Raw genomic sequence first — 12,019 nt, 5'->3', positions numbered from 1 at the left:
CTGGCAGTGTGATTATTGAATACCAGTGCTATTATGTAGTTGTCATCACTTCCTGTTTGCTTTTATTGATCAAATTAGTTGAGAGATTGCTGAGCACAAGGCTAGGCTTTTAGATTACTCAATGGTCATAGCTGTCGGTTTAAATGCTTAGTAGGTAATTTATCTGTTACAGGCTTAGTAAAGAACATTTTGCTGCCAAAAAAGGAAGTTTTTCTAAAGAAAATTCCTACAGATAATGGAAAGATAAGGCAAGGGAGTTGTGTTGTGCTCCAAGGTACAGCCCAAGTGAGATTGAAGAACTTTTAGGCCTAGGACTGCACATTGGCTGTGGGCTCCATGAAAGGAAGCCTATGTGACTGACTTTGTATCCAAAACATTCCAGAAATGGTCTCCTTTAATGTGGTCAAAGGATGCCAGTGCCCAGTGACAGCTGAGGTTTTGGAACATTTTGAGTTTCATTAAGGAGTATGTGTGAGGATTTGCCTTCCATAGCTGCAGAGAGGCCTGAAGTGGTTTTTCAGTTAAAAAGTAAACCATGAATTGGGTACTTATAGAGGGCCCAAGGATAAGCTAAGCTAGGGAAAAGTTCAGGAAGAAGCATTCACCCAGCAAGTGTAACCTTTCAGGTAAGCTCTTCCTGACCATAGTCTTTGCTGCCTTTTCCTCTGACCTTGAGACATTGACTCTATAAGAACACAAAGTCTGAACTGAATAAGCAAAGTCTATTGGGAGCTGGATGCCAATCACACTCCAAGATCCCAGTGGTATTATTTTTCCTATTCTACCTTTTAGTAATTTTGGGGGGTTCTGTAATGGGATCACCAACATCTGAGTGAGAAAGGTAAGCTCATCAGTGATTTTTTAAAATTTTGCTTGCTGATGACTAACACTGAGAACCACCATGTTCTTACATGAATACTGTCACAGACCAACTAATTTCTCTTTATTAGGATACTAATTCTTATCCTGTATACTTAATTAGCATCTACAATATACAGAGTATTTATGTTGAATGCTATAGGATAAAGGCATGACTTCTCCCCTTTCCCATTGTCAAATGAGATTATATGTGCTTAGCATAGTAGGTGCTATATAAAAGCTTATTTGTTTCCCTCCCTCACTGAGAAAGCAAGAAAAACAAAGCACTGTCAAATATGCATTGGTAAGCAAAACAAATTTCTGCATTGGTCATGTTTTAAAAATATGTCTATATCTGTACCCTGAAGTCATTGCTTTTCTGTCAGGAGGAAGATAGAGTATGGTATCATTAGTCTTTTGAAATTGGATTTGATCCTTGAGTTGATCAGAGTTCTCAAATCTCTCAAAGCAGTTTGTCTTTACATTGTTATTAATTGTACAAATTATTGTCCTGGTTCTACTACTCACTTCACTCTGCATCAGTTTATGTAAGTTTTCCCTGGTTTTTCTGATGTAATCCTCTTCATCATTTGATACCTTAGATAAGTTTTTAAGGGGACACCTCTCTCTGAGACTTTAATTTTTTTTTTTTTCTGGAGCTGTTAAAAACTTGATTTCCTTTCTGAATTTTACAAAGAACAGCAACAGTGCAAATTGAGACAATGGCATAAAGGAACAAATAAGGTAGTCAGCAAGTTGTTCTAATACCTAATTAGTATTTTTTTCCCTCCCCCAGGCTTAAAAGGACAACAGACATGATGTTTGGTGGGAAGCAAGTGGTAGTCTGTGGCTATGGAGAGGTAACGTATAGTCTTTCACAGAACTGGTGATTAAATGTATTCATCTAAACATTTGTCTTGATCACACACATTAGGGAAGGTCTAGATGTGGGTCAGAGAATTCCTCTATTTCCATCTTTAATTCTGGAATGTTATTTTGAAGGCCATTTAATTAGAACACAGTTTGTCATTTTTTTCTTTTCAATTTACCATCTTCTCTTATCTTGATTTTCTGACTTGTTCTTGTCTCACTGTTTGTGATGTTCTTTTAGCTTGTGTTTTGAATGCAGTTCGTGAGTGTGGGTGTTTTTGTATATATGAATGTGTGAGGCAAGAGGCTGCAGAGGTGTTTCTGAAGCAGCATTCATCTCTTTGTTTTCTTTTTCCTCCCCCAAGCATGGATCTTTTCAGTGACATTCGTAGGGGTGGTCGTAGAGGGCTTCCAGCATCTTGCCAAGATTTTGAGAAACTACCTCTGTGAGTGATTTTCTTTTCACTTCTCTTTAGGTGGGGAAGGGGTGCTGTGCCGCCCTGAAGGCTATGGGTTCCATAGTGTATGTGACTGAGATTGACCCTATCTGTGCTCTGCAGGCCTGGTAAGCATTGAGAAAGAGCTGTATATTCTTCTTGACACCTCTCATCTTTTCTCCCTTCCCCCTAAATCACATGGCTTTGATCTAATTAGGATCAAGAAAGAAATTTTCTTTAGTACCCATGTTTCTTAGTCCCTAACAGCTTCTAACAAGAGCTAGCAACCTTTAAGATAACATGTGCTACTTCTCCACCAAGTTTCTCTAAGAATGTGCCTGCTTTCCACTATAAGTGAATTCATTGTTATGAGAGTGTGGCCCAGATTTATGGATAAATTGTATTTATTATTTTACATTTGTTTTAATTCATGAGTTTTGTGATGTTATTTTTTCTTTTCCCTTATTGCTAAATAAATAGTTATATTTAAGATTGAAAGTTTAAAAAAAAAAAAAAAAAGATGATGTGGCATTTCCCAGGCTAATCTGTTCAACCATATGATGATTATAGCATTGAAAGTCTAAGCTAAAATTTAGAATTCCTGTAGAAATAGAACAGAGAAGCGATTACTCAGACCCAGGACATAAAAAGCCATTTTCCTTCTCATGTTCAGTCCTAGCTTTTTGAGCAAATTGGTTGCTTTCTTGTCCTGCTATATGTATTTATGTTTAAAATAATTTTATTTAAATTTTACAAAGATCCAGATTTTCTCCCTCCCAACTTTTTAGCCTCTTTCCAATTGAGGCAAAACAAAAACAAATAAACAAAACAACCATGCTACAGATATGTATGTGTAATCAAGCAAAGCAAATTCTTGCATTGTCTATATCCTGCCGCCGCCTCCCCCCCTCAAAAAAAAAAAGCCTCAGTCTATACTCAGTCCATCAGCTCTTTAACAAAGTATAGGTAGCATATTTTATCATGAATCCTCTGAAATTGTGGTTGGTCATTATGTTGGTCAGAATTTCAAAGTCTTTAAAATTTGTCTTTACAGTGTTCTTATCTAAGTGGAGGCATCTGGGAAAGATGAATAGTTTGTAAACCATTTTGATTACTATAAGTCAAGGCTCAGCCATATGATTGAAGACCTTTTTTTTTAAATGCTATGTATACTGAGAAGATATTATTCTCAGTATTAGGAATAATCCAAGTATATGAAGAAGACCAAGTAGGGAGACTTGGTATTAACTTTTAAGTTGCTGTGTAATTAGTGTGTCCCTCTTTTCTCTTTCTATTCCTGTCCCTTTGGATTAAGTAGTTGGGTTTTCTCTCTACAGCATGGACGGATTTCGACTTGTGAAACTGAATGAGGTCATCCGGCAGGTGGACATTGTCATCACTTGTACAGGTAGGATTGTGACAACAGAAATGAGTGAGGTAGAGTAGTATATCAGGAATCAAAAACAGTGAAACTTAATAAAAATATTCTAGGCAAACTAAAAAATATACGTCAGAGATAAAGGTCTCCCAGAATCAGTATCTTATTAATTTTCCAGCCTCCCTGGAGGGTATATTCCAAGGTGTGGCTCTGGTAAAAACTGACTCTGTAGTACTTCAGTTTAGACAGTCTCAGAAAGAGAAATACATTCAGGTGCTTTTTTAGAGTTCATTAAATTATTTCTTTGAGTGATAACCCCAATAAAGGAGGAGGATCATTTTGGGTATCCAGAATTTAAACCTGCACCTCTCCTTTTGCACCCCTACTTCATTCATGTCCAACCATCGCCATAGAGTTCCTTCTCAATTAGCCCCAGTGAGAGAGGCAAACAGTATATTAAAGCACTTACTCTAAAGTAAGAAAAGTTGTATTTAAATCCCAACAATTTACAACATCTGTGAATTTAAGAAGGCATTGGATGTCCCTGGATCTCACATTCCCCAGTTTAAAGTGAGAGACCCTTTGAGGTCCCTTCCAATTCTACATCAATGACCCTTTCTTCATAGCAACATTAAAGCAGAGTTGTTCATAGTGGGAGAGAAAGGAGCTAAATCGATTGTCTCCCAAACTCCTCAAAAAAAAAGAAAAAGAATTTTAAGTTTTGGAAGGAACACAAAAAGAGCAGTCCTCATTTTCCTTGATTTAATCCCTGTAACTTCTTCCTTGTATTAAAACTACATGACATAGAAATGCTGACAGTTTCATGCATAACTCAGTAGATCTTTGAAATTTCAACTTGGAGGGAACACCCTAAATATTAAAAAAAAAAAAAAAAAAAAGTAGCTGTGTCTTTGTAGCCTCAGGGAAAGCTAGAAGAGAAGAGATAAGGAGAAGTTGTGCCTGCTTCAAGCATCTTACTCATTGTCTAAATTTCTTTTTAAGGTAATAAGAATGTGGTGACAAGAGAGCACTTAGATCGCATGAAGAACAGCTGCATTGTTTGTAACATGGGACATTCCAATACTGAGATTGATGTGGTAAGATACATACAGGTCCCCATCAGCTTCTTTTCTGCTCCCAAGAGCTACTATAGAGGATACTGAAAACCTGAGAGAAGGGAGAGACAAAGGTCATTGTGCACCCTTAGTGGGGATCACTTGACTGGCTCTCATACAGTGAGTTTTTCCCCCCCAAGCTTGTGCTTTTTTGACATTACAAGGTTTCTTCCGAACTTAAATATTCACATGGGAGCCTTTTCCCATCACATGCTTGAGACTTAGGTTTCTATTCCTCTAGATGTAGATCTTGAAAAGTACTTGATTTTTTTAGTTCTTTGACCTTTTCAATCTTCCTCTAGACATTTTCTCTTTACTATGGTTAATTAGGCCTCTGGATATTTATAATTATGATGGTGATATTTTCTGCATTGTATTTTCATCAGACTTGGAAAATGCATCATCCTGATCCTTTTTCTTCACTATTTATCCTAATTATGTTTACTCAGACATAGCACCAGATCTCACTGTTATTCATAATAGTGAATTAGAAGATGTTATATACTTATTTCCAAACTTAGTAGAATCAGTAAATGTTTAACTTTCAATCTGGCTTTAAATTCTCATTTCATATTCCTTCCACAGTGGTATTTCTCTGTGGGTAGCTGGATCAAGAGAAACGCTTATCATCATTGGGTACTCTGTGCATCAGTATTACTTAGCAAGGAATTATTGATGTATTGAGAATCCTCCTTAACTGTTAGATATCTTCTTTATTCAGGCTGCTTTGTATAACTCTTATCTGGAAAAACCTTTTTCTAAGCCCTACTTCTGTCTCTGGGGTACCTAAGTGGTACAGTTCCACTGTGCTCTCTCATCATGTTCCAATTATTAATTTAGTTGGTTTGATTTTCTTGCTAGCTCCTTTTATGTGCCATATAATTTCTTTGCTGAAAGGTCAGATCATTAAATTTCAAAACCTCCTCTTCCCCCCTACCACTAGTCCCACAAAACACATAGAACTATATATACCAAATCAGCCCTTAATTCCTTTTTAAATCATTCTAGTTAGCTCTTCCTCGGATGAGAAGATTCCAAAAGGAAGGAATGGTCTTGCCTTGAATCCTGTTAGGAAATTAGATGAGGAGAAAGGAATTCTGTGAAACCCTGACTCTTAGTAACTGTGTGACCAAGTCTCTCTGCCTCAGTTTTCTATATTGTAAAGTACCAATAAGTATACCCATATTATCTACTTTATGAGATTTTTATAAAAATCAAATTAGATAATGGATGTAAAGTGCTTTTCATACTATTCATATAACACCTATTATCACAGCTTAAGATTACCTTTGAAATATCCAGAGAGTCTCTGACTAGATCACAGGTTTCTTTTAGTGTTCTTTCTAATATACCCATTTGATACAGCCTTACTCTACTGGAAGTTTTCTTTATGCTTAGCTTATTAAGGTTCCATCAGACTGGGGGGAAAACAAACAAAAAACATCTGATCAGATATAGTTTTCCTCTCCAAACCCAAACTAGAATGTAAACAGCTTTTTAGAATAAAAGACAGGAGATAAGTACCTTCTGGTTTTGAGGATGCTTCGAGGCTATCAGCACCACCAACAATAAATAAGTAGAAACATACAAGCTTCCATATTTTGTGTCTTCCCAGTACAAGGGAAATTCCTTACTTAAGTATTGAACATACTTTTAGGGACATGACTTGACATTTTTGTCAGACTTATATTTTATCCAAATTCACAGAACTTTGTACCATTTAGGAATTATGATTTAGGAAGAGGTGGAATACTAAAAGAAAGAGAAAAATATTTAGAAAGGTGGATTGATTCCATTCCAAGAAGTTTTGGTTCTCTGAGCCCTTGAGGCCAAAGAGTAGGGAGTACAATTTTTTGGCTTTCATAGTAGTTCTTTCACCTATGGCACTTGTGTGATCTATTATTGGCATCAAGAATGTAAATTTTGAAAACTTGTAAATTTCCATAATCTCAGAAATCTCTGACAGCCTGAGAATTATAATACCATGTTTTAGGTTTCTTTTGTGTCATAGGTTTTGAAACTCTTTATATGCTCAAGATGATTCGATTCAGAAAAAACAATGCTCATTATTCAAAACTATAAAGCTTTTATGGTTTATTCTACAGTACTAATTTACTTTTACTATACCATTAATAACAGTTGGAAAAGGTTATCTTCACGGAACATGCCTTTCCTGGTAGGTAGTTCCACTCAAGAAAATTAAGTTATTCATCATAAGATTGACAAAGAAAATGGCATCACAAAGGAATTATGCATTTTCAAGGGATATTCTCAGTAAATTGTGATAGTCTGTTGAAACATGCTTCTTTCCATATTGGAATATACCTGCCAAATCGCAAATAATCATGTCAGTGGGTTTAAATGTTCTTTCACCTGCTTGTTTGACTTTTTTTAGAAATCTCAATATTTTAGTATTTGTCTATTGTAAATAATTGCTATTCTTTTGTGAGAACTTGGAGCACTGGTAACTCTTGAGGTTCTCTGGATCTATTGGCTGAGCAGCCTTGTAGGAGATAATTAAACTATGCAAGAATCATTCTAGTTCTATGAAATACAGAACCAGTCAAGATAAAAATCTGGGGAGGCACTTTGAGCCCCTCAAGTTGCAACATCAGAACATAAAACCAAATGAAATGTTAGAGTAAATTTTTAAGCCATGCCAGAACTCTCTAATCAGCAAGCATTCAGTAAAGGACAGCTTATAGCTGAACTTGGTGATCTCGGAGGTCACAGCTGTAGACCACTTGTTTCTCACTTTCTATTGCTTTTATTTTGTTTGGGCCAAAATTGTGCTTCTACCAATGTAGGGCAGCAGCTGCCCTGCAATTTTGAACAGTAAGGAGATACCTGAAGTTCTGAGAAGTTATGTGGCTTCCCCAGGGTCACAAACAGTACATGCCAGGAGTAGAGCATGTGGCTCTTTATGCACTATGCTGTACTATATACTACCTTTATTTCCCTTTTGTAATCCATTTATTTGAATTATTTTCAAATCATTTTACATTGTTGTTTTATACAACTCATCAGGGTAATAGGCTTCAAGTTTGTTATCCACTAGGTTATCCTAAATATATTTTTACTTAAAATAACATAACTGCCAAAAGAACCAAAATACTGGCTTTTTTTTTTTTTTTTTTTCTTTCTTTCTTTTAAGATAGGCCTTTTATGTTCTGACTGCGGGAACTGTGGGTAGTTTGGGACAGAAATCTCTTCCCTTTCCCTTGGTAGTTTTCATTTTGTCTAATAGGAGGAAGATGGAAGTGCTTTTTCTAAGGGCAGCCTCACATCATGAAATATGTGTGTATGTGTATTACAAACATACATATACACACATATAGAAATATATATATGTACATTATAAAAAAGTCTAGGGGGACTTATCATTCCTTCAACATTAGATCCTAGGATATTGGGAAATGGTTAAAATAGAGGCATGACCCACAGCATATTATGTGGAGGATTCTTTGCTTTCTTTAACTAATGTCACCCCTGCTTAGTCACTTTTTTCTTGAACTTATGTATTCAGGCTGCACTATACTAATTTGCCTTTGTTTGCATATTGCAAAGTAAAGTATTTTTTAGGAACTTTTTTCATGTATGTATGCATTCTGTATCTTCAACTAAATTGTAAGCTCCCTTGAGGCAGAATTGATATCTCAGGTTTCTTTTGTGTATTCCATAGCACTTCAGACTGTGCCAGGAAGAAGTGGGGGCTCAGTATTGATTGGGCTGTGATATTCTGAGTGAACTCTCACTGGGCCTAGATTTAATCTACTGAAATAAAATAGTCCCAAGCAGCCTGGGAGAGGTTCTCCTTATCTAGTATGGTGGTTGTATCCTTCAGCTTGCAACTTGAAATGCTTCCCTATCTTGCACCTCCCCATCCCTGATGGTGCTAATAGTGTGCGTGTGTTTTGGTTTTTTTTGTTTGTTTGTTTTTTGTTTTTTATTATTATTATCAAATTTTATTGTTGGGGTTAATTTCTACCTACCTTCTATTTCAGCTATCTTTGATTCTGAGTCCAGGAAAACAAATATGTGCTACAGTCATTATAAGTAATAGTTCTGTAAAAGTACAGGGGCTTTGAGGCAGAGATTATAATTAAATCAGTGGAAGAACATGTGAATCCCGGAAAACCCTGACATTAGAACTGTTACTGTAGGAGAATTCTATGGTATGGTGCACCTTGTCAGATGCGGATGAGAAGCAGTGTGGTGTAGAGAGCTGGCCAGTTGTGGCTGTGCAACCTGGGCAAGTCACTCTCTGAGATCTGCACTGGCAAAGAGAGCTGCCCTGGGGGCAATTCTCTCTACCAGGGAAATCATAACTATGGAACCACCAAAAGATGCAAATGAAGAAATGGAAGGGATTGTTCATAGAATGAAACAAATGCTGATTAGCTAATGGTGTGTTTTTTGCTTGTGTTCCAGGCAAGTCTGCGTACCCCAGAACTGACCTGGGAACGGGTGAGATCTCAAGTTGATCATGTAATCTGGCCAGATGGAAAGAGAATAGTGTTATTGGCAGAGGTAAGCAAGCCCAGAAGATTAGGGATGGAATAGTCCTATCAGAGCTGGCACTCCCACTAAAAGTTTCAAATAATTGAAAGGAAGGCGTGGTTTCCCTAGGACCACCACTTTCTTTTCACCTTTCCATAGTGCTAGTTTTTTAAGTCAGAGATTTAACTACTTTCCCCATGACTTGTATTTCCAATTGTGAAAAGTCTTTTCATTTAGCAATTAAGAATCTATTTTAGTTTCCTGCTTTTCACCAATTATCCTATCTCCTCATGTCACTCTGGAGGTTGAGTCAGACAATGACTATTGCCATAGAAAGAATTAATGGATAGAATCAAAACTACTTTGTGAGATGCTTTCAGAGTTATAGTGTCATTTGTGGGAAGGTTTAAATAATTTTAGTGAATATGAAGGGAAGATATTCCTGGCTGTAACCAAGGCTACACTAGGTAGGTTCTGAAAACCACCAGCTTGATCTTTTATTTCATCCCTGCCTCCTTAGCAATATTCAACATTGGGATGCTGAAAGTTTAGTTAAATATTTATTGGTTGATAGATTGATAATTTCCTAAAAATTATCTTGGACTTTGTTCAATTCATTCTCATCTCTGTCCCTTGTGTTCCCAGGCTGGTACTCTTCCTTTTACCCTCTGGACACCCTTTCTCCCTAGCATTAGACTCCTAGCTGCTTTACTGAGTCCTGATTATTCAGGAAACACTAGGCAAGAAATAGAGAAATAACCAAGAATGTTATGGCGGTTCTCTGCATTTTCGTTTTCCAGAGTTCTGTGGGCTTTTTGTTATTGTGGTCCTTTTAAAAATAAATTGAAAAACCCTGAAATCTGTAGACTCAGGAATCTGGAAATAGGGAATTTGGGGGGCCCTTCTCTTTTTCTTGGCTTATCCTCATCTGATACTACCTTTATAACTGAAATAAGGTGGTTGTGAAGAGGCTTTGCCTACCTTCTTTCTTCACAAAATGGGTGGAGACAGAATATTTAAATCTGTACCTTGAATTTTGCTTTGACGTCAGTTCCCTGCCTGGTGACTTATTTCTAGTTAGTTGGAAGACCTACCTAGCAATTTTGAAGACAAAAAGCAAACATTGCAATTGTTCCTGACTGTTAGTGCTCAGAGTTGAGGAGAAAGGTTTTAAGGCTTCCCAGAAAACAAAGTGGGATGGGGGAAGGAATATCTTGCACATTCATTCCCTACAAACTCCCATTCTAATAGTCAATCTCCCTTAGATTTGCCTGGACAATGAAAGATGGTAGGAAGACAACTTTCTAAGAATGAAGTTTTCCAGAGTCTCTGGAGCCCCAAGAGGCAGCTGGTCCAAGATGACCAGAATCTTAGTCCTCTTACATTTCTCTGCCCAGATTTCTCTTAGTAGCACTCCTAAACAATTAATAAAAAAGCGGGTTTTTTTTCTGGCATATATCCCTGCAGGGTACTAACTGTTGTAACAGGTTACAAACAAGTCTCCTCTTCCTCTCAGCATAAGTAGTTACAGAATATTTGTCTGTGGCTAAAAGATAGCAGGTTGCTCCTTCCTTTACTCTTTAAAAAGGTATAGTTTCAAGTAACACTCATGTGCATCTCCATTGCTCCCTAGGGCCGCCTGTTGAACCTGAGCTGCTCTACAGTGCCTACATTTGTGCTCTCCATCACTGCCACTACTCAGGTGAGGTCAGCAGAGGAAAGAATGCTCTTCTTGCTGGATTGTAGGTAATGGGATCCGGGGCCTGTCAGAGAGTCATGTTCTCTCTGCTTTATTTCCAGGCTCTGGCTTTGATAGAGCTTTACAATGCCCCAGAAGGACGCTATAAACAGGATGTCTACCTGCTGCCCAAGAAAATGGGTAAGGATGAGCCCTGTCCAGCTGTTGTTGTAATTTGTGGGAGGTAATGCCATGACATAGTCCAGTGGCAAGATATAGATCAGGATGACTAGAGATAGCCACGTGGTTTATAGTAGCTAATATATAATAAGTGCTTAATAAGAGTTAGATGACATAAATAAATACAAAAAATTTAGTGCATGGTGAGAAAATCAGGAAAGCTTTATGTTGAAGGTAAAATATTTCATGAATATTTGTGTCATCTAAGTTCAAATTAAGATTTAATCTTCATACATTCCTCTCCCTTCCGCTTCAAGAGCTTTCTTTCCTCCTCATTAACCATAGTAAATTTATATTCCAGTTCTGGAATGCTTTATCTCTTTATCTGGGCCTCAACATCAAATCCCACTTTCTGCAAGAAGCCTTTGGCATCTCCATTCCAATTACTCCTTCCCCTAATGCCTTCCTTTCTAAATGTACTTTCCATGTCTTTTGCACATGGCCTTCTATGTATCTTAGTTACTTACACAGTGTCTCTCTGATTAAAACAGATTGGGTAGTCAGGAAGAGAATTAAGATGTAGCCTTAGATAATTTAATAACTTTGTAACTCTGGGAAAATCACTCAATCTCTGTCTCAGTTTATTCTTTTATAAAAAAGAGATAATGGTACCTACCTCCCAGGGTTGTTGTGAGGATAAAATGTGGCAATATTTATAAAGTGTTTTTCAAAACTTAAAATGTAGTATAATTGCTAACTATTATTTTTTTGTCAATAATTACTTATTGATTGATATGTATCATATTTTACCTAAGGACAGGATACTATTAGTGTTCAAGAGCAGGGATTTCTTAGCCTTAGGTCTGCAAACTAAATATAAACACACAGATATAGATATATACAAGTATAGATAGATAGAGACAGACAGATAGACAAATAGATAATCACTATATGGGTACTAGGACTTCCCCAAGGTATCAAAAGTTAAGGGTACATCAGTCAC

General features: G+C 36.9%; 1 protein-coding gene across 9 annotated transcripts in view; it reads left to right on the top strand.

Annotated features, from left to right (window-relative positions):
• Positions 1-12,019, top strand: part of AHCYL2 (adenosylhomocysteinase like 2) — a 139,940-nt gene that overhangs the window by 124,356 nt on the left and 3,565 nt on the right. For all 9 annotated transcript variants that reach the window (XM_074267952.1, XM_074267951.1, XM_074267956.1 and 6 more), the window contains exons 9-15: positions 1,655-1,718; positions 2,205-2,293; positions 3,503-3,573; positions 4,546-4,640; positions 9,090-9,188; positions 10,792-10,860; positions 10,959-11,037. In XM_074267952.1, coding sequence (XP_074124053.1) covers positions 1,655-1,718; positions 2,205-2,293; positions 3,503-3,573; positions 4,546-4,640; positions 9,090-9,188; positions 10,792-10,860; positions 10,959-11,037 — 566 coding nt within the window. The remainder of the gene's footprint in view (positions 1-1,654; positions 1,719-2,204; positions 2,294-3,502; positions 3,574-4,545; positions 4,641-9,089; positions 9,189-10,791; positions 10,861-10,958; positions 11,038-12,019) is intronic.

This window comes from Sminthopsis crassicaudata, chromosome 5 (assembly GCF_048593235.1).
Source record: "Sminthopsis crassicaudata isolate SCR6 chromosome 5, ASM4859323v1, whole genome shotgun sequence".
NCBI classification, from domain to species: domain Eukaryota; kingdom Metazoa; phylum Chordata; class Mammalia; order Dasyuromorphia; family Dasyuridae; genus Sminthopsis; species Sminthopsis crassicaudata.
The sequence above is the reverse complement of the archived record's forward strand: the minus strand, read 5'-3'. Positions and strand labels throughout refer to the sequence as shown.